Below are 23,348 nucleotides of genomic sequence, written 5' to 3' on the forward strand. Positions count from 1 at the left end.
TAAACACGACGTTTTGTATGTTAATGTAGATTTTCTTTTCTTGTTGTGTAGAAATAAATAACATAATCTTAAGATGTTGGTACCTGAAAATAAAACTGGATTGAACAAACGATAGAAAAAAGCTATATACTGTAAACGACTTATTTTTCATGGGCTCAATATTTCGCGATTTACGTCAAAGCTGAAGTTTTAGAATAATTCGGGCGTTGTAATTTTCTCGACGCGGTGGAATTTCAATATAAATTCCAATGTGTTTACATTTTACCGAAATTGCTCGCGGGTCCCATTTTTCGTGAATTGTAGGCGATTCGCGAAATTCTCAAAAATTAGGTCCTCGCAAAAATCAGGTCTGAATAGTGCCTATTGACAGAACAACGCGAAAAATATATTTATAATTTAGCGGTTCAAACCGGTTCGAATCGGTTCAAACCGGTTTAAACCGTTATTTTTTGCGCCCCGGAACTGAACCGGAACTGAACCGAAATCCATGAACCCGAACCCGAACCGAACCGATAAAAATATCGGTTCGACACTCTGATTAGCGGGGTGAGGAAAGTGTTGGTCTGTACTTTGCGGAGGATGTGTGCTCGTTTGGTGTTGGGCTTGGGAAGGGTGCTACGGCTTTCCCTGATGTTTCTGTAGTGTTCAACTATTCGCTTTTTGTAAGTTGCGGCGTCTTCTGCTGACGTAGGATTGGCCAGGGAATCGAGGGATTCCGGAAGGTCGATCTCGCGGGCGAGTTGATGTGCGAGCTCATTTATCTCAACACCCTTGTGGCCAGGTGTCCACCGCAGGGTTACTCTAAGTTGTGGTTGCGGGTGTAGGCGTCCATTAGTATATTATGTAAATGTGGCTACAATAGCCTGTATTGCATGTTGCGAAGTGCTTGGGCTGAGTCAGTGCTGAGGTTGATGTTGGGCGTTATTGTGCTCAGTGAGTAGAGAAGCTTCGTGTATGGCACATATAATCGTGAACGTGCGTTTTTAGCGTGGTGATGTTTGGGGGTTGTCAAAGGGCCCTTCCTTGTGTGTAATGGGTGCTGTCTCTCCTGGCGTACAGATTGTACAGGCGTATAATCCATTGTGAGAGCGTGCCTCGTCCGTGTATTATGCATGCTTCGTCTCTCCGGTGTTGTGTTCCTTATGCTGTACGTCGCCCTTCATGGAGGTGTCGCGTCACATTTTTGGGTATGTTGGGAAATACAATGTTACGGGGGAGGGGAAGGCCTTGGCTCATTGATATAAGCCCGATGGGGGTGATTCCTGCTTTTTGGAGGATGTCGCGTTCCTGCACCATATGAAAGAGGCGTGTATCTGCTTATCTTTGTGCTGTTGTGTCAGTTCGGCGAGGCTGTGAAAGAGGCCCGTGTGTAGAAGTCGTTGGTCTGAGGTGCATATAGGGAGTCCCAGGGCGGCTTTGTAAAGGTTCTTGAGCGCGTATTGAGCTAGAGCACGCTACGCCAAGCGAGGCGAGCCGTCGCGCACGCTCAGTGATGGCGTCGTCTGCCGAGAAGAAAACAGGGGGAGAAGGGCTGCCCTCATGGAGGGGAGGAAACGGCGTGTGGAGAGGAGGTTTGTGTAGGTTAGGTCAGCACGCCGAGCTCTGATTGGCTCTATTTGAAGGATAGGGGGTAGACCTCAAGACAACCTGCCTTGAGGTCTATCCACTGTCCTGTTGGTCATGGGCCCACGCCAGAGGAATTAACCAAGAACGCCGCTGAACTTGATTGGTTTTAGAAACTTAGTTGGCAACATTGGTCTTCTGCCACCGATCTCACGTTACCCACGGCGGAGTCGTTGGTGGAGTTTAGTAAAGTGTGCTCAATCTTTCTAGAAGACAAAGTCTGCGCATGACGTCATTAGCAGTGAAACTCCGACCCGCCCTTAGCGACAAAGACGCTGAAGCTCGAAAGGGAGTACGCCGCGAAGCCGTAGACGCGTTCTAGGGTCGTCGCGTGCTGGCGTCGCGCTCGCGTGAGACTCTGCAAGACGCTCTGGCGGCGACGTTGATGCGAGCTAGGTGGTGGCGCCGCGTGGATTCACCCAAGGGTGTATTGTCGGAGCGCGTTAAAATGGATTGCCAATTCGGTACGATACCTTCTCCAACTGCGATGGAACACTTGCACGGTCTTTTTTGGTTCAGGTAGTCACCCCTCAAAATTGCCGCGTGCTCTCGTTCGACCAAGTATATAATTCCCGTTGGCGAGCTCGAGCCCCAGGAGTTGGACAAGCTATTACCGGTGTTTTCGTTTGTGGCAAGGACGTTTAAGTACTTTAAGACCCGGCAAGACATCCCTCTGAGCGACGCTGGAAAGTTCAGGCAGTCCCAAACTGAATTGTGCACTTGGTGCTGTTCTTTTTTTAAATTTAATTTTGCGACTATCGACGACAATAACAGCTCGCTGGGCGTTCACAGACGGGACTGCTTGGGTTTGGTGAAACAATTTAAGCCTGCTTTTAAACAGAAATGGCGCCAGACAATACAAAGAAAATAGAAACTACTTTTGCGACTAATTAGGCATCTGCGCTCATGAAACAGTTTGGATCGGGAACGTAACTAAAAATAACTAGAGACCCGATTTACCGGAGTACAACATTAACAAAGAAAAGTTTAGCAGTGGTAATACGTAACACGTAAAAAGCTTCCCTGTGTCGTCTTCTGTGTTTCAAAAAATTAGGGTCGCAAATCACATCATAAATATTTTCTTTTCATTAACCATCTTTAGACTTTGTTTGACAAGTAGATGAGCAATGCTGTGGTCATCATCTTGGTCTTTTATATCTACTATCGCCTGATTTCGTTAGCGTGTACGAAGCCACGTGCTTCATGACACAGCAACCACTTAACGTGTTTGCGACACCTTCTTTATATCATGTATTGCGAAAGAGTGTTATTTAAAGTATTCCGATGGTCTGAATGACATCACCTCAAGTCAAACTCTTTTTAGTTCAAGCAAAACTTTGATACTGATGCTTCTATAAGTTTCCAAATGTTTCGTCAGAGGCGTATTGAAATCGATAAGAGCTACGTGCTAATGCATGTGTTTGAGTTGCGGAGCCAGTTACAAACCACCCGGTTCTTTGAATGTGTTACTGTATGTTCAGCACATTGAGGAAAAAGATTGTGGAAATTGAGTGTGAATGGGCCACGGTTATCTCAAAAAATGTTTTGTTATTACCAATTTGGCGTTTCCTTTGTGTCTATATTTCTAAACATTAATTTGGCTACAATCGCGTCATCCCTTTGGGAGAAACAGACCGCTACCTTTGCCGTGTCTCAAAAACAATTATAATCATTGCCTAGTTATTAAATGCTCTTTTATGCTTTGCTGCAGCTCATTTTTATCATACAGACTGTTTTCTTTAACGGTATATTGTTCGATCTTGTCGTGGTTGGAATATACAGTCGGAAGAAACTATTTACTTTGCCGATGTTCACTAATTCTACGACAGATCACGGAGAATAATTATTCGAAAATATGAAGATGAATAAACCGTACTCGGTTGAATGAATCAAAGTCTACAAAGAGGCCGAAAGGCATTCTGCAAAGAGGAAATAATGAAAAGTATGCAGTTGAATGAACCGTAATTGATTGAATTAATCAAAGTCTATGAAGAGGCCGAAAGGCATACTCCAAAGAGGAAATAATCGAAAACATGCAGATGAATCAATTATACTTGATGGGAAGAATCAGAGTCTACGAAGCCGCCGAAAGACATTCTCCGAAGAGAAAATAATCGAAAATATGCAGATGAATAAACCGTACTTGACAGAATGAATCAAAGTCTACGAAGTCGCCGGCGGCTTCGTAGGCTTTGATTCATTCGGAAAAGTACAGTTCATTCATCTGCATATTTTCGATTATTTCCTTTTTTGAAACAACATACGATGATGAAAGCGTCAGAGAATAATTTTATGAAGAACCACGTTTTTGTATTGTCTATGTGTATGTGTTTTTGATGTATTCGCTCATTCACGTCCGTGCGTAACGCCTAACGGCGCAGCAGGTATACATGCTCATAAATATATATGCACATTTTTTACATAACACACATAATGTATATAAAATTATTCTTAAGGTTTGCAATCGCACAAGCAAGTATAACTAATTCAGTTATAAAAAAAAATGTTGCCCTTGTTAATTAATACTTGTGCTGGAAGTATAAAATTTGTTTAGATGTCTGTAAACTTTTGTTTTTTTGAAATTTCAAAAAAGACGGTAGTAAAAATAGACAGCCGTATCAAACTGAAAAAATAAAATTACAAATCCTGTTGATGCAAAACTCAATTAGTGTATGAAGAATATAAAATGTGCTAAATTTAATACGTTACTCCTACCTTAACGTTTCAAAACCTTTCTGTTTTCGTGGGTTGTTATCGATATTCTAAAATATATATTAAAATATTCATGCGACTGAGAATGGTCAATTTTGTAATGCGATGATTTTTGTTCTCGTCGCTCTCTGGAGCACATAAAAAGTGTCATCCGACTTAGAGTTTTCAATCTGGACAGCGATTTACTATTTAAAATCTCTCCGCGTTCTTTTTTTATTTTTTATTTGGAGTGTATTGTTGTGTACTTAGCAAAAGGGACACGGAGTAGCATCAACATTCGAAGAACGCTGAGGCGTTCCGGTCGGTATCAGCTACTTCAAAAGGTGGCACAAATTAAAGCACTAAAAAGAGGTACCCGAAAAAAAAGTAGAGGTTTTTTTCAGACAAAAAAATAAGTCTTGCGCCACTTAATACTCAACTTCTACTTAAATGTTGCCCTAGCGGTCCGGACCTGATGCCAAAGTTTCGGAGATTTTTTTTTTTTTGTAATCTCATTTAAAAGTCATAAGTAGGGATGTCGCGAACTTTTGTCGAACCAGATTTTTTGGTCGAACTTTCGGGGTTCGACTGGGTCGAACCGGTCGACGAACCTTCGAACTTTTCACCAGATTCGACCGGTTCGACTTTGTGGACAGTGTGGCCAGACCTTGATACAAGCATGTCTAGGTTTGGAGAATTTCTTTTTTTATGCAAAGGGTTATTTTATTGTGTAAACAACTGCAATTAAAAGAAACTAATTCTATTCACTGAAGAAGTTAATAACTTAAATTTATGTACTCTATTGACTGAAATAGCCGATCAGCGCTGCACTTAATTCATCTCTTAGCCATTACCATCCAATCCGAAGCCAACTGGCCAGCCTGTCGCGCATGCGCGCACGAGTCGAACCTCAATACAAGGTTCGACGAACTTTCCACTAAAAGTTCGAAAAAGTCGAACCTGGTCGAACTCGAACCGCGGCCGGTTCGCGACACCCTAGTCATAAGCGATCTTGAGAAAATTTTAACTGTAAAATGGGGGCCTACGAATCCCACGAACGCGTGGAGATGAACAGCGTTAGCTGCCGGGAACGGGCCCCATTTTCCCATTGAATATCTCAAATATTCTCTTAACTGTTTTTTAGATAAGATGACGGCAAGCTCCTGCAACGTATGCATCTGCTCCGCATCGCTAGTGCTTTATTTCGGCGATGATCCATAGTGTATTTTTGCAGCTTAATTATCTCAATTTATCAAGAGATCCGAAGTATAAATACTCAACTTCGCATTCCATCCCTAAATCAAAATTAAAAGAAAAAAGAAAAAAAAAACTGGCAGGTACGTCGAAGAAGCACGAAGGAGTGTTTAAGCTCACATTGTCCGCGACAGTACAACAACCAGAGCACTAACCCTTTCGCACTTGTCTTCGACCTTGTCGCCATCTTCGAGGATGATGTTCACCACGGCGTACTCCATCAGGGACGCGAAAACGAACACGGTGCAGGAGGACATGAAGATGTCGATGGCCTTGATGTAGGACACAGGCGGCAGCGACGCCTGGCTCTTGGCGTGTTGGGTGCACAGTGTGAGCAGACTTGTGACGCCCAGCGTCACTCTGGCAGGCACGGCCTCGGGCTTGATCCAGAAGGACACCCAGGACATGATGACAATGAGGCAGGTGGGAATGTACGTGTGGAACATGTAGTAGCCCAGTCGACGTTTGAGTGTGAAGGTCAGTTGGAGGCAGGTGAAGTTGCCTGCGTTCAGAGGACCACGAATGAGTGAAACTGCAAATCTATTTTCACTTCGCGACGTATCCCATTGGCCTAAAGATTTAGCAATAGTTTTCTCCGTGATTTTTCTTTTTTTCTTGGTTCCGACATGCGATCGCGCATCCCTATTCCGCGATGCACGTTAAAAGACTTTAGACCAGCAGTGGTACTGCACTGGGTAAATTTTTCATATACAGCGGAAGCACCGGACACCTATTGTCCACTGTCTAAGCATACAGACAAAGAAAAATATTACTTTTTCTTTTGATCTCTTTACTTGGTCGATTAATAATTATTGAAAACGTTAAACGAAGCTGCTATGTGGCTAAGAATATAGCTACTATGCAAATTAAAGTAGACCCATTTCAAAACTTCGTCAAGCAACTTTGGCGGCCGCCATTGCTTGGCCACAAAGCGAGTGACTGAATCCGAGTCATCGCCAAACGCTGACGCAGCCCTCGTGTCCAATACATGATTGGAGTGCGTGCCCAAACAGTGGCGGATTCGGATAACTGGTGCTACAGCTACTAGATGGTGCGCACTTTTGAAAACGGTCTGTGCGGAGTGCAAGTTCGTCTGCTTCTTTTGCAGGGGTTATGGTGACGTCAGAACGCCGAGCTCTGATTCGTTCTGAATGAAGGACAGTGTGTAGACTCTAAGGCAGCTTGTTTTGAGGTCTGCCCATTATCCTTTAATCAGAGCTAACCAAAGCTTGGCGTTTTTCCAATGTCACCACAGTCCTGCGCAAGAAGACGACGACTTGCTCTTGGCATTGTAATCCCAAGAATTTGAACCTAATCAAGCTTACTGAGGGAAGGCGATATATAAGCTAATCATTTTTAATGAAATATCTCAAATACAAACGTGTCCTATATGACTGAATATAACCTCACATTATATATGGTCCTCACTTTCTTTGTTAAATTTTAATGTGCAAATAGTTAGCAGCACCGTCCGTATCAGTCTGTTGTCCCTTTCGTCTTTTTATCGTTCCATAGTCCAGGCACGCTATCTTAGCAGGTTGTCTTCATACCAACTTTACGCACATTTAATAGCGCAGAATCATTATTTCAGATCGCTCTAACATTCCCGTGAGAATATATCCTGGTGGAGTCTGTCAGTTACTGAACAAGGCGAGGACACAAAAAGCTGGATGCGGAGTGTTAAACCTAGACAACTTCGTCCTGCAGATTTCTTCGAAACTTTCACTTTATTGAAATACTGCAACAGTGTTATAATCATGCTTTGACGCAACTTCAGGCTCATCGTTATGGTGGAATGTGAACGTGGTTTCTGGTCGTCATACCCGTGGAGTACAGCTCCGTGCAGTCTTGAAGATCCGTCTTTTCGAGGTCAAGCTGTGGTAACTCGAAATCTTTGTGTACCACCAGAGGGTCCGCATCGTTCCACTGGAACACGAGATCGTCTGTCGTGTGGGATACTGAGGAGAAAAAAATGTTAAAATTTGGTCAGTGACTACAAGTAAAGAATAAGGAAGGTAATATGATTGGCGTTTCTGACTATTTATTTTTTGTTTTAGAGTAACTTTTAAATCACGTTCACGCAGGTACGAAATGCGCCTTAAAAACATACTACAGTGTATGTCCAGTCCTTATTCCACGCATGGCGTTGTCCCGAATATATCGGCACAGTAACAAAAATAAATTAATCTGTAACACCAAGCCTTGAATCCTAACCCGCCCTATTAATGCTATGCATTAAGATGACACAACACTGGTGACTTCAACGAAATGCCCAGAGTCTCCCGACAGCGAAACAAAACTTTAAAATATTAAATTTAAGAACCATGTACGTATTTCGCGAACCATGTTCAAGATGCTACACGCAACAGAAGGGCTACGCGCTCGCCAGCCACAAACAAATCTCCCGTGACTGGAACGAACAAACGATGGGCGTCGATAGAGTATAAAATACTGGAAAAAGGCGAAAAGAAGTAAGGATATTCCAAATCTCGCTTTCGAGTGACCCTTACTTATGGTGAACTCCACTGGTAGATCCAGATCGGTTTCCGGAATCCGCGAGGGAGGACGAAAACCGCACTGTAGTACGCGCTCCAAATCGACGAGCGGAGGATGGAGTCGCATTTTCGTAGCGACCCGCAGGACACGGTCTGTGGTTCAAAAGGGCCGCTGCTTAAACTTTCCTGGGCCCAAATTTAATGAGCTGTATAAAATCTCCGACGACCAATCAATACTGCTGCTCTCCATCAGCCGAAAAAACACCCGACAAAGATCGAGCGCCGAACCACAGAGTTCATGTCACAAACAGAGAGGAATAAATCCGCGTTCGCCTTGCGGAACGGCGGGATAAGCAGTGATTTCCAGCGGCGGAGCTCAGATCGCTGGTAAGACATTAATAAGCACACAGAGGAAGTAAGCCGTCACTCGCACGGTCGTTGCCTAGTCTGTTCTTGCTTTATTTCACAAGAAGTCACCGGCGACCTGGAGCGTACAAAGGTAAACAATTAGCTCCGGCAAAATCAGCACGCCTAACCTTGCGTCTGCTTTCTTCTTTGGATTTTCTGTCGTGTTCTTTCTCGTTCTTCCTCTCGGGATCGCTGATGTCAGCGCTTAGGATTTGCCACGCTCCAATCCCGCCTCTACAACCCCTTAACCGTGCGTGTCTGCAGCGTACGAGATGCAATGCACACACCTAACGGACAGCCCATCACCAGACGCGTAAACAACCGACCGACCGGACCAGACCGGACGTGCTCGACCCGCAACGCACATGCGCAGTGACGCGCAGCTGTCGACTTCCGAAAAAATCTCCCGAAGATGACGGAGCGGTGCTTGCACTGCCACAAATCTGCGAGATCTGCGACGTGGAACATGCGCGCTCCAAAAGGGGCGCTTTGGAGCGCTCCAAATCTGCGAACAGAATTCACCTTCAGACTTGCTAACGCGGAATCAGACCGAGGCACTTTATTTTTTATTCGTTTACGCGTCTCAGACTTCAGGTGTATGTCGTGCACACAACCGGTTTATATGCGTCTTGACTATACACCCCTGGTTGTTATTTTTATTACTCTGCTTATGTATCCTATAGTTTCTGACAGGTTAAGAATTCAGAAGAAACTGCTCCCACCTCTTCCCACTTCAGCAGAGCGAGTGCTAGAGAGAAGGCGACCTCCAATCGAGAGTCTGCTCTGCTAAAGTAGGAAGAGGTGGGAGGAGCTTCCCCTAATCCTGTCACCGACTCTAGGTAGAGTTCGTCCCTCAGCCGTACAGCCTTAGGTGGGCGTTGCAGTCGAGGGCTAGTCCACGCATTTGCGTTTAAGTATGATCGACCACCCTACGAACGCTTGCGATGCCCCACGACGATGTGGCGCCATCTATCGAGTGATCCTGGAACGCGTCACACCTGCATATACTTTACGCAGTATTTTTTTTAAAATTAGCTTGACATTATTCCGATAATGCTATTAGAAACCATTTGTTATAGACAGTGCGTAAGTTCGAGCTCGCAAATACTGCAAAACATTGAGTATGGTTATAGGCAAATCGGAAGGGTTCCAGGATGGGCGCCAGTGTGCCGGTGTATTTTCTCGTCCTAAGCGTGCAGATGTGGTCGTAGCCCAGCCGATCACAGTCGAACGTTCAAATATGTAAACCAGCCCCAAGAGTAGCTGGTGCTTCGCGGGACGCGACGATGTGACAGGAACGCTTTGCAAGGACTTAACACTGCGACTGTCTGTATACTCACAGCTTTCCATCTGCATCGAGCATATTTGCGTATCGTGAGGATACGAAGCGAAGTTCATGGCGCAGGACAAGGTCAGTGTCAACCTGGAAACAGAAGGGTGATAAAGCGCGCGTGTCATTGCCGACGCCCAGCCTCTATGATCAAGAAGCGACCTTTTACAATGGTATTTATGGCGAATCCTGCTTGTGAACGTAATGCGCATTCATTCAATGCGACTATTATTTTGAGTAATTTGCACAGGTAGTACACTACTTCATTCGAGCCGCGCTGGAAACTTAAAAGAGCTGTACAACGATTTTAACGTTAAAATTTTTTTCATCTTCTACTTTTGACATTGTTTATCTTGTAATAAAGGACAAAAAACACACCTCCTTCCTTCAAAATGTTGCAATTCCGCCACGTAATCGCGAGGCAACAATTTGAATATTGCCCGACGTGCAGCCGCGAACGGCGGCCATGAGAACCACGCGGAATGACGTCAATGGGGGACTTGTAAAAATATAGAAAGTTACGCAGATACCTGCTCGATAAAAGGTAATTTTTCTATAAATCTTGCCGTTTAATTCAACGTAAATATAAATGGTCACAAACTTAGTATCATTAACCAAACTTTTATTATACGGAGTTTTTGTGGTGCCATCTACCCAAGGTCAACAAAACCGTCAGCTTTATCTGCTACCGCGAACAGCTGCCAGAACTCGGAGGGGGACGGGGGCAGAGCCGGACGTGGATGGCCGGACCCGGACGGGACTTTCCTCCTCTCGCCTTGTTGATCGCGCTAAGGAAGCACGTGGTCTTGTGGTCGCGAGCGGGTGAGTTCTCACTGCTTACTGATGACTCTATAGAGAGAGCTTCACCGGAACCCCGAGAGTCCCCCATTCACGCCACAACGCACGTGACTCGGAAGATGGTGAATGAGTTGAGAGATGCCGAAAACCTCAGTCTTTGTCAATTTCTAAAATAAAAACTAGGATATGCAGGCAAAAAGGTATTTTCTTCTTTACTTCAGAAAGCTCGAGACACCAACTCACAAATTATTTAAGCAAAGCACTGAAATTGTTGCACGGGTCCTGTAAATGCACTTATTTGTTTATCAAACGGTAAGCTTGCTTATGTGAAAACACACATAATTACAATATTGCTCTATTTTCTTTCTCGGTCCTTAATTCAGTTATTAGTGCTCTGAAAACGTTACTGGTACTTTATAATGCACTGCCGAATAATTTAATACAATTGAGCGCATCGCCACGGTCAGATTAGAGTGAAGAGGCGCGTTTTGTTTACGGCCCTCGCATGGGGGATTGCTCGTCCCTGACGACGCAGCTCGATGGTGTCGCTGTGGCCCTACCTTTCCTCAAGCGCTTTTACTTTAGGGGAGGCGACCCAATCTTTCCGTGTTAACCTCGCCGTTCCGAAATCGACCGATCTCACAATCAGTTTCATCATGCCACCGCTGCCGCCATGGGTCGTGGGAACTGTAGTTTTTCTACACGCCAACAACTCCGCTTAGCATGGAGGTAGGAATCTTCAGGAGGCGACTTGACTCCACCAAAGGTGAAGACGGGTGAGACATCGGATTTGGAAGGACACGGGCCCCAGCGATCACCAAAACCGACATACGCTATTGGACGAAAGGAAGTGCTGATTTGGCTCCAACAGCTGTTTGGGTCACGTTAGGGGGTGTTCACACTGACCGTGGCCTCTACTTCCGGTTTCACTTGGGATTTTTTCGTTTGGCTGGCTTGAGCCGGTCCTCTTCCTCTTCCTACTTTCATGCCGCTGAGAGTCTGCGCGAGCACAGCACGATCCAACACGAGCTGTATCGCGAACTGGCTCGTCTCCTTTGAACTATATCTAGGGTGTGCTAAAATGGGGAGGTGGGGCGGCCGTGAGTGTGTTGCGATGTGCAAGCACGCCGGTGAGGACGTTGTGGGGCAGAGCGCGGCATCTTGCGATCGCAGCAGAGGTGCTTTATTCGACGTGAAAAGGGTCGTATTCTTCGTTTTTTTTTTTATGCTCGGTTGTGAGAAAGAATAAGTTCGATCCTATATCTCACACCCCGGTGGTAAAGCGGGACTTGCGCGAACGGAAGGAGCTTATATTCAAAGCGTAAAAGCCGTATAGAAAGTTCTTTATTTTTTTTTTGTTTTGCTGTTATCGAAAAATAATTGTCTATTTCATTAAGAAAGTGAACTTTGAGTATGATATGACATGCAATGATTTGCAGACCTTTAAAAACCCAGTGCGCAACATGCAACTACATTAATACTATATGTGCGTAGCATGGATTATTAAAACGGAGCTTTTATTGGCTGCTGAATTCTCGACCAAAGCGTATTAACCAGAAAATGTCTGAATTGATTTTATCTACTGAGCATGCATCATATGAAAATAAACACCAAGACTGGCAAGATAAGTGGACTGCTGTCTTTATTGAAGAGCAATCCCACTTGGAGAAATTTTTTTTTTTCTCTAAAACCGGGGTCACAGCGCTCCTACATCATATAAAATACCGTTGGAAAACACGAGTCGTGACATATCGCCTCCTCTTGCAATGCCGCGTGCCCAATTTCTCCTTGAGCTCATTGCCACGATGCATTCGAAGCACGGATCTCGCGGTGACTCGCATTCAAATTTGTATGCACACTGTACTTTGTATGATCACGCAGGTCACGTATCCTTCTTAGATATATTTTGGTTCTATGCATCAGTTTTGTTTTTCTCTTCCGAAAAAAAAAATTGGAATCGCATGACGCACTAAACTGTTTTCTTGGAATAAGATCTCATTCCGCGAACAGCCCATAGCCTTCCGAGATTTTTCGCTCTCCTGCTCCGGCCTGTCCAAACGCTCGGTTGCACAGCAAAAAAAATGAAAGCCGCTTACAACTCCCTGTAACGCCGAATTAGAGCGCAGCTCTTGAGGAGGAGGAGGGAAGGGCACTGGGGGGGGGGGGGGGTTAAACTAACCAGGGGGGGGGTCACGTGACCTTGGGGGTCACGTGACCCCCAATGCCGATGATGTCATCACTGACGTCACTGATGACGTCATCAGTGACGATGACGATGCGGGTACCGATGACGTCATTAGTGACGTCACTGATGACTTCACCAGTGATGATGACGACGATGCGAATGTCGGTGACGTCATCAGTGACGTCGCTGATGACGTCATCAGTGACGTCGCTGATGACGTCATCAGTGATGATGACGATGACGATGAGGATGCCGGTGACGACATCAGTGACGTCACTGATGACGTCATCAGTGATGATGACGATGACAATGCGGATGTCGGTAACGTCATCAGTGATGATGACGATGACGATGTGGATGCCGGTGACGTCATCAGTGATGATGACGATGACGATGTGGATGCCGGTGACGTCATCAGTGATGATGACGATGACGATGTGGATGCCGGTGACGTCATCAGTGATGATGACGATGACGATGTGGATGCCGGTGACGTCATCAGTGATGATGACGATGACGATGTGAATGCCGGTGACGTCATCAGTGATGATGACGATGACGATGTGGATGCCGGTGACGTCATCAGTGACGATGACGATGACGATGCGGATGCCGGTGACGTCATCAGTGACGATGACGATGACGATGTGGATGCCGGTGACGTCATCAGTGATGATGACGATGACGATGTGGATGCCGGTGACGTCATCAGTGATGATGACGATGACGATGCGGATGCCGGTGACGTCATCAGTGAGGATGACGATGACGATGCGGATGCCGGTGACGTCATCAGTGGTGATGACGATGACGATGTGGATGCCGGTGACGTCATCAGTGATGATGACGATGACGATGTGAATGCCGGTGACGTCATCAGTGCTGATGACGATGACGATGCGGATGCCGGTGACGTCATCAGTGACGATGACGATGACGATGTGGATGCCGGTGACGTCATCAGTGATGATGACGATGACGATGTGGATGCCGGTGACGTCATCAGTGATGATGACGATGACGATGCGGATGCCGGTGACGTCATCAATGAGGATGACGATGACGATGCGGATGCCGGTGACGTCATCAGTGGTGATGACGATGACGATGTGGATGCCGGTGACGTCATCAGTGATGATGACGATGACGATGTGGATGCCGGTGACGGCATCAGTGATGATGACGATGACGATGTGGATGCCGGTGACGTCATCAGTGATGATGACGATGACGATGTGAATGCCGGTGACGTCATCAGTGATGATGACGATGACGATGTGGATGCCGGTGACGTCATCAGTGATGATGACGATGACGATGCGGATGCCGGTGACGTCATCAGTGACGATGACGATGTGGATGCCGGTGACGTCATCAGTGACGATGACGATGACAATGTGGATGCCGGTGACGTCATCAGTGATGATGACGATGACGATGTGGATGCCGGTGACGTCATCAGTGATGATGACGATGACGATGCGGATGCCGGTGACGTCATCAGTGAGGATGACGATGACGATGCGGATGCCGGTGACGTCATCAGTGGTGATGACGATGACGATGTGGATGCCGGTGACGTCATCAGTGATGATGACGATGACGATGTGGATGCCGGTGACGTCATCAGTGACGATGACGTCATCGGGGGGTCACGTGACCTCAGGGGAGTCACGTGACTTCGGGGGGTCACGTGACCTCGGGGGGTGACGTGACCCACCACGAGGTCACGTGACCCCGGTGGGGGCTCGCGCGGTGCATTATGGGACATTTCCCATGATGCACCGCGCGGTTACGCCGACGGCGACGCCACTCAAGCCGGAAACGGGCCCCTAAGAGCTGCGCTCTAAAAAGCGAGTCCAGCCAGTTCTCTAGATCTCAGCATGTGGCGCTTAGAGCAAAACCAGAAACGGAAGAGCATCGCCTCAAGGCACGCTGTCAAATATGAGCCCGCGACATGAAGCTTGCATCTTTATTGATCTCACATAGCCTCCTCTATACTCAGAAAGCCTGGCAGTTCGATGACGGGGCATAAAGTTCCCGGTCGTAGATTTAGAGCGCGAGGATCTGGTAGCACAAAGCATTTCTCGCGAAGCCTGTAGTCAGCGCACAGCTTTTGCAGTGGCGAGGACCCGAAACATGGTTTTCAAACCCGACAAGAAAAGAAGCGGTAGCCCGAAGAACGCCAGAAGCACGAGCGGACATTCCATTGCACGGGACAAGTGTGTTTCGGTGTCTCGCCGCAGCGGGGCGCCCGTTACATGACTCTTGTCTGCCGCTTTACATTTTCACTTTTGGCGGCGTCGTCACGTGACGATCCGCCAGGCTTTGTCAGTATAGAAAAGGCTACGGTTCTCATCATCAGAATAGAAACAGGTAAGTCTATCTGTGTTAATTTGTAATATTTAGGGGGATCGGTGGCCGAGTGGGCTAGATCACACCAGCTCGAAGCACGTGGAGCGGAAGCTCGCGCTGCAGAACCCAGGGATCCTCTCTTCAAACTTCACCCCTGCCCTTTCGATCTGGATGAGCATCATACAGGCGTGCGTTGGTGGATCACTATTGAGGGTTGCACTTCAAAGACCCCAAGGGGGCTATGTTGCACATTTTGGACTCCCAGGCGACTAGGGAGAAGGAAGTGACGTAGGTGTGAATAAACGTATCTCAGCAGCACCAGGCAACGCGTCATCAGCGACTCCATCAATCAATATCCAAAGAGCGTTGCTGACGTAACTTCCTTCTCCCTATAGTCTCCTGGGAGTCCAAAACGTGCAACATAGCCCCCCAGGCTAGCGGTTGGACCGCACTAGCTAAATTGCTCGTCTAGGGTGGGCAACAATGTTGCCATGTTCTGGCAGACTAAGCGCCTGCAGTATAAACAACTAACGAGATATATTTTTTTGCTGTTTTAGTTTGTTTTTTCTTTGATTCACGGTTGGGCAGTATCGCGATACAAGTGTACCACAATAGTATTTTACATATACTTTGAGCATTTATATTTTTGTATCACGAAACAATTTTCCAATCAGTATTCGTGTTTCAGTATCGAAATATATTTTTGGTGTATTCCTTGTATCGCGATACAATACCGGGCCAGTGTATCTCGGTACAATGTTCGATAAATCAGTGACCCCCCAGCGAGAGCTCAAGAAACTGTTTCTTTTCTTTTTTCTGCTCCAGAGGGATAGAGGGTACAGTAAATATGGCTTTGAAACTTTGTTTTTATGCAGACAAAGGTTTGTTTAGAACATTATCACCACAACATTGGAGACTCTCTTCTCTATTTTTCAAGGATAACATGTCTTTCTGAATGATTCAGTTGGGCAACTATTGTCGTCGGATCAAAACATTGAAGGCGCTGAGTGTACGAGCTTTACAAGTTTACATTGTACTCCCAGTCCCATTTACTAGAGCGAGAGTAAATATTCTTTTTTCAGATCATAAAATAAAACAACAGAATTTCATTCCAAGGTGACATGTTGAAATAACTGCAGAAAAAGCACGGACATGGCACTAGAGGGTGCTGATATTTCGATGATATCTGGATATTTATAAAGCATATTTTAAGGCGAATACGATATTGCTTAGAATGCGTTCAACGCATTTAAAGGAGAACTGCTCTTAAGTCTGGAGGGAAAGTTTTTTTTTTCATCTATTGAGGACCCCATTAGTTCTCACAGCTTCATATTAAAAGAAAAACTGCAATTTTGTGCGAAAGTAATTTTGGACTCGAGAGTTATTGTCTTCACTGGAGGACTCCTTGTTCACATTAGAAGTACAAACCCTGTCAACGAAGACTACGTGCAATGCCAACGAAGCAAGGTTAGAGCGTAAACTAAAAGTCCGACACAGTGTCGACCAATCAGCACACCTTGACGTCACAATATTCGAAACAACATTTAGGGAGTGAAAGAGAAGCGTCCAATCTCGAAGCAGCAATGATCGCAAATACGCAGTTTTCTCTGGTTTGGAACGCGCGTTCGTTTCTTCTACCGTTGAATATGGATGTGACGAAAACCTCACATGGGCCAAGTTTTCAATCACCAAGAGTAATACATTCATAACTCTAGCGACGCTAAAACGGCATAGATTAGTCGAGTCGCGTTTTTAGACCTCACGACTACGCGCTACGGGCTTTTCCGCGGCCTGCGGTTGGCCACGAGATGCTCGCCTGTTCAAAACAATGAATGGCCAAACTCTCCCAATATACGGCTCTGGTTAGGTTTGGTTGCGAGCGCCACCAAGCGCCCGCAGTAGCAGTCTCTATCGTTCGAATGTAATAGCCTGGGGAGCGCAGCCAACGCGAGAAAAATCCCCCTATGCTAGTACACCCTACTATGATTAGGGCGGCGTCACGGATCCGTGGAGGGCGTAGTGAGTTCGGTCTATTGATTTAGAGAAATTTGCACATTATACTCCGCACCAACTATTTCCTGCTACGTTTTCAGGGCTAGCGTAACTTTCACAGTTCTGCAGCCCCAAACTGCGGCGAGAGCAAGTGGCTCCGTTTAACGTCTCATTCGCATGCGCTGGCGCAATTGTCTTTCACGTAGTTAGAGCACTGGGGTTCCAACAATAGCCTTGACAAAGTAGTACAAAATAGTTTCTTCTAAGTATACTTAGGAAATGGGGTTATGAGGCCGCCTGCCTGCCGGGACTTATGCTGTCCGCCTCTTTCTCCTCGTCTTCTCAATAAGCGCTTTTCTACTATAGCAAGCAATTATTTATAGCTTGAAATTTTTTTTCATCAACACTACAGTTGATTTCAGTAAATAATATTGGCATAGACTTTCAATCACGGTTATTGGAACAATTCTTAATGGTGGCTTAGGCAGGAGTGGGAAAGGGTAGCGTGGTCGCACCACCACGCGGCTGGACAAAAGCCAGTTGCTCCTAACGAGAACAAAGGCCCTAAGGAAAGCCACTCCCCAGCCCGGCCGTGGCTTTGAACATTCTTAGTGAAAGTGCCTCGCGTGGCCAGCTTACTTGACCATGTAGAAGATGGTCTTGTCCTGGTAAAGCCATATGTAGTGGTTGGGCACCGTCATTGTCTGGAATGTGACCTGCTTGGCGTTCTTGAAGACGCAGTCTGGGCGCCACATACGCTTGAGCCAGTCCACCTCCAGCAGCCGATATTTTGACGTCATGTTTTCGGGAAGCTTCAATCGGTGATCCTTCCAGCTTTGTGCGAAGAAAATATCCGCAGCGTATGTCTGAAAAAAGAAGATCATAGTAAATATGGAGGAGCCATCTAAGATAAGACAACTGCGTATCAATGAATTCTTTTGTGTTGTAGTATAGTTCTGTTTCCGGATGTCTTTGTAGCGTCGCCTTCCTCCAGTGGCTGATCAAATGAAGTATTGATAAGAACGGAAATTTAGACGAATAAATGACACTAAAGGTGTATACAAAAAGAAAGATTAAGAACGTCAGAAAAACGAACAGGTTAGCCTGGACCAATTAATCGCCTAAGAATGGCCACTCGTACTCGGTATAGGAAAACTCGAACTTAAAAAGAAAAATAGGAATAAAAAAAAAGAAAATGAAAGATTATGGTAATTACAATATCGGTATCAAGGTACATATGGTCCATAGCAAGTGACAGTTTAAAAAGCGCAATGCGTGGCTTAACATCTTCACGCTCCTCATTGGCTAATGCCAATAAGACTGGCATTTTGATTGGCTAATGCCACAATCTCATTGGCTGCGGTGCGATAATGAGATGCTCGAAACTTGTCCCGCCCTGTGTTTCTTAAGCGGTCACTGATTCTAGGTGAGACGGCGAGGGCAGGATATGATCAATATTTTGTAGCTTCGGACTTTGACTCAAGTCAAAGTCTGCAGCAATCCCGAGTTTAATCCACGAGTTTAATCCACGAACATCAAAGCTAGTAACCCATAATAATAATGAAAAAATTCAGCCTTTCCACTTCGGTAAAGAAGGAAGAGCAACATAGCTGTGCTATGTGCTGCCATCTATGAGCGACGGCGGTAACCAGACAACTGGCAAGCTTGTTGTCTGGTTGCCACCGTCGCTCATAGATGGCGGTAGCTGTCCAGAAGGTTGTGTCGAAATTTATTTGTTCACGTACATGAAAGTGGGGAAACTAACCCTTAACAGCTGCGTCGTGAAAAATCAAGGCCATAAAAACATCCCTTTTAAAGATATTTATCTGTGGGCTGAGGTCCATGGACAGTCTTTCTTGTCCCGACTGATAACCTACGAAAGGTGCATTTGTTTAATATTAAAGCACCAGCAATCTCAGAAAAGGTGTAAGAAAAACGTACCACATGTACCATGTACCACATACCCCTAAGCGAGCAGTCATAGCAAGCAGGGGCCGCGTGTTCTAGTTCCGATTATATGACTCCTGTTTTTCATTAGACAAACACAAGTGTTGAAAATGCGCAGGGCACGTGTCGCGCTTTGTACATTGTTAGAGTTTTGCTCTTCCTACGTTACCACAGCGACCAAATACAAGATAATATGATGATCGCCAGCGGATATACTGTAACGCCGTCCAGCCAAGCTCTAACGCTGTGCTCGTGTCTGATCTACGTCGACATCGTGATTCCAAAAACTGCCAATGGCCCATGGTTTACGTGATCTCAATAAATTTACATTTCTCGAGACATTTTTCACCCGTGACAATAAACCAGTGCCCGAAATCCTAGCCCCTAGCGATGAAAATGGGAAATAATAACCTAAAACGCAGGCTCTTGTTACGAAAGGGGCGGCGCATAAAACAATATATATTTTTTTTTACTTTTTTACAGAACTCTTGGAATTTGCGTTGTTCTTGAAGCTTCGTGACTATCTGAGGTTTTTCCACTACAATATGTGCGAAAAAAAAAGGAGTTTTGCAAAAGGCGCGGTTCCCCTACTATGTCATTGAGTCAACATAAACAAACAAAGCGGCGCCCATGGGACAGAGCATATATGTGCTCGTACCCTGCCCGCGTCGTATCTGTAGCCAGATGAATTAAATTTAGCACTCTGACCAGAGTCAGCGAGCGGGCGCACGGGAAAACCTGAAGAATATATTCCCGTCTCCTCCGCCGTCTTGAAGCTACCGCACTGCCCTCTATGGATCCTTTGCAGCAGCTGTGCCTCAGCGCCGCCTCAAAGACCGACGACCAGTTCGCACTATCTACTTTTCCTCCGCTTCCTCCTCTCCCCCTTCTATCCTGTCCACCGTTGCCTGTTTCCTCCTTCCCCGGGGTGAGGAGGATCGTCTGCCTTGCAGAATCTCGAGTCTGGTCGTCGGCCTTTAACCAACCTCCAGTTTCTTTTTTCCTCTTTTTGCGCTTACCACACTTCATCATTATTATAACAGGCCAGATAATTGTCGTATTATTAGATTTTATAGTGTCTTTCCCCTCAACATCGGCCTTTGTGCTGGCTTGTCAACGCCCGCTTCAGTGGCTCGGCATTTCGGTAAGACAAGAGAAGGTGAGCAATGGCGGCTGTAATCTGGCGCGTGTGTAAAGCCTCTACAGGGCGTCGGGTTTGCAAAGAGACTATTGTCTTTGGAATGATTCGATACTTACTTAATTGAAGACAGACAAAAGCAAAGGCCAAAGAACGACAGCTTGAAAGAATGAAGAGGTTGTTTTGATTTGGACGATAAATGTACACAAATATGCGCGCCTTCCATATAATAGCCGTGACATACTGCGCGCGCGCACGGGTACCCAGTTTTAAGGAGTGAACCATCTGCATATGACACCGCATCATTAGAGAGTTTTAGCTTACCGCGTATCGGGCGACCGCCGGGGTTACCGCGACCGCGACCATCGAGCCGGTACCGGACCGAGAGCGTAGCGGGTAAAGAACGTTTTAGCATACCGTAACCGCGCCTGACCGCGCCTATGGAAGTTTCTTCTTTCTCCAACGGCTGGAAAAAGTCATGATGATGATTGTGGCAACTGGTAATTTATTGGAGCGCGCAAATGAATAGAAAGCTTATTGGAACGAATGCAAGCCAAAAGAAAAGGTGAAATTGGTCGTTGTGTGAATATTTACACAGCGCGAGGTTAGTCTGCCTGAATTTGGCGATACTGTTTCTTCGCTGTAGATGGGCAGTGTGGCCAGTGCGGTACGACCGAAAACCTGGAGTCTTTAACGTGCACCACCAGTCATGGTTATACGAACGCAGCCGGTACGATGCTCGTCCAGATGGAACCGGGCAGGGACGGGGGATTTGAACCCAGTGCTCTGAGTTCTGCAGCGCGAGCTTTCGCTACACGTGCTCCGAGCTGTGGTGCGTTAGCCCACTCGGCCACCGTTCTCCCACGAATGCAAGCAAACAGGATCATCCTGTACGCTGCTTGTTTGCATTCGCAGCTCCATTGCCATCAGCACCAGTCTCTAATGTCGGCTAGGTGGCTCAGGTTGCCGCCCGAAACAAGGGGCATAGCAGTTACCATCCATCTATTCAACCGGCCTGTCCGGCGGCCATGGAAGCCCGGATTTTTGCTATGGACCTCGCGTAGGCGAAAGCCTTTATAGGCCAACCAGAGCCGCTTCACTTGCCCTTTCCCATGTTATGTGGTGCGACGATTGTTTCTAGACGCCTCCCCCGCCATTCCAAAACAGTAAGTGATTAGTCTACGCCGGCCGTCGGAGCCGATGCCCGGCAGTCGCCATTGACGGTAAACGCGGTAAACCGAGTAGCGTGGCATAATTGGCGCATGCGCAGTTCTGCAGTGACGGTCGCGGTAACCCCCCGGTCGCCCGGTAGGCGGTAAGCTAATACTCTCTATTGACTCGGAATGACGCTAGAGACATAACTTGCAATATGGTTAGGTAGTTTCGGTAGCCAGTAACCTAAGTTGACTACGCGTTTATACTTACCATTGATTCTTCATCAATGGAGTCCAGACTCATAACTGTCACGTGAAACTGCACCACTGTCGGCCGTCCTGCGAAAATAATATCGAAACGTTATTTTTGTTCACATCGAAATTTCCTTTTACATTTGCATGCTAGTGGGCGGGCAAGGAGATGCAATTGTAAATATCACATGGGCTGGCTGACTGTAATCAGCGTGTTTGGTTAGGTTGTGTGAAAGAAAACCTGACAAGCCCGGGGCGAGCGAGCGCTTGAGTCTTGACTTTTCCTGCCACTCCGTTCGCGCGCGAGCTTTGGTGGTGTTTTCTTTCACACAGTCTTAGCTGAGACCTTGATTCTAGCAAGTCGGCCTTGACATCTTCACAATGAATTTTGAAAAGTTTGATCTAAGGTAATGCCGATGTCATATACGCAAGGGTCCCGGTCCTCGGCCTTTTTTAATACGAAAGCGTTAACTGTCCCATGGAGTGAGCCGACGTCATCAGCTTTGGAACCGCGACAGAGGCCGCGCCAAACAGCAGCTAAACTTCCCTCTCCCAATGGAGCTAAGTGATTCTGCGATCTGAAGCCTCCCAGCGTTGAAGCCGCGCAAAAAGCCGCGCAAAACGGCAGCTAAATTCACCTCTCAAAACAAACCAAGTGAAACCGAAATCTGATGGATAGGCTGCCATTGGCAGGCGCTCGTCATAGTTTCAAGAACGAAGCTCCCATTGGCCGCCGCGTGTCAGTGTCAAGGAGTGCCACCCCATGGCGCTGCGGGCCCGCGCCGCCAGCGCGCCGGGAAAAAGAATCGACTGGCAGCGGGGCTCCCAAAACCCGCTGGGGCAGACTCCAGAGCAGCAGGACAGCCGATGTCAGCGCGGCGCGGCCACATCACGAGAGCGCGCGCAAGAACGACATTCATGCTTTCGCATTCACAACTCATAAGAAGTGCTTAGGCGTCCCTCGAGCCTTTTTTTTTTTCTTAATAGTAAAATATTAGTGTGTTTTATCAAAATAAGAAAGACTTCCGTTTATTCCTATTGTGCACTCGGACACCTAGATCGCCAATAAAAAAGAGTGCTTAAGTAGAAGACTATCTTCCTTAGTGTGCTAGACTTCGCCTCACCTCTGCCGTTTTGATCTTGATCAGCATCGTATCGGTGTCCAGTGGTTTATCACTACTACGCGATGCGCTTTACATATCCCAGGCTAGCAGTCACCCTGCATGCATTGGAAATATGTCATATCTACATCGGAGACACCAAACGCTCATTGGGGCTGACTTGCATACCGACGACTAAACATACATAAAACAAAAATACTTTTGCTAGACTTTGTATATGCCCATGGACAATATACGATTACCTGGCCGGAGCAACCGGAGTCTGTATCCTAATAAACTATTTAGCATTTACAGCGATGTATCGTTACACCACTGTTCTCACAGGAAGGCGTCCACATTGTAAACTGTCTATAATAATAAGAAAAAAAAAACATGCATGCCTTTACCCAGTTCATACTCCAGAAACGTGGTCTAATCCGGATTTTATATTAACGGTCTTCGTAAGAATGAGAGGACTGCATTTATACAGGAAGTTTTTCTTTTTCTTTAATCCAAGGAAAAAAAATAGTGTAACTGTACAGGCGATAGTGCTACAGTTATTGTGTTTTTCTTAATGATAAGAGCGACGTAACTGTGAATAAAAACCGCATCCTAGTTACACCCCT

The 23,348-nt window shown here is 46.3% G+C and overlaps 1 protein-coding gene across 1 annotated transcript in view; it reads right to left on the reverse strand.

Moving 5' to 3' along the window:
- Window positions 1-21,709, reverse strand: part of LOC115315958 (glycine receptor subunit alpha-3) — a 34,981-nt gene extending 13,272 nt beyond the window's left edge. The window contains exons 1-5 of the mRNA XM_040214421.2: window positions 21,642-21,709; window positions 17,771-17,997; window positions 9,812-9,894; window positions 7,392-7,526; window positions 5,724-6,070 (exon numbers count right to left, since the gene is read on the reverse strand). Of these exons, the coding sequence (XP_040070355.2) occupies window positions 5,724-6,070; window positions 7,392-7,526; window positions 9,812-9,894; window positions 17,771-17,997; window positions 21,642-21,674 (825 nt within the window). The 5' untranslated portion in view covers window positions 21,675-21,709. The remainder of the gene's footprint in view (window positions 1-5,723; window positions 6,071-7,391; window positions 7,527-9,811; window positions 9,895-17,770; window positions 17,998-21,641) is intronic.
- Between the last annotated feature and the right edge of the window lie 1,639 nt (window positions 21,710-23,348).

Source organism: Ixodes scapularis, unplaced genomic scaffold, assembly GCF_016920785.2.
Source record: "Ixodes scapularis isolate PalLabHiFi unplaced genomic scaffold, ASM1692078v2 PGA_scaffold8__174_contigs__length_109621045, whole genome shotgun sequence".
Taxonomy (NCBI): Eukaryota; Metazoa; Arthropoda; class Arachnida; order Ixodida; family Ixodidae; genus Ixodes; species Ixodes scapularis.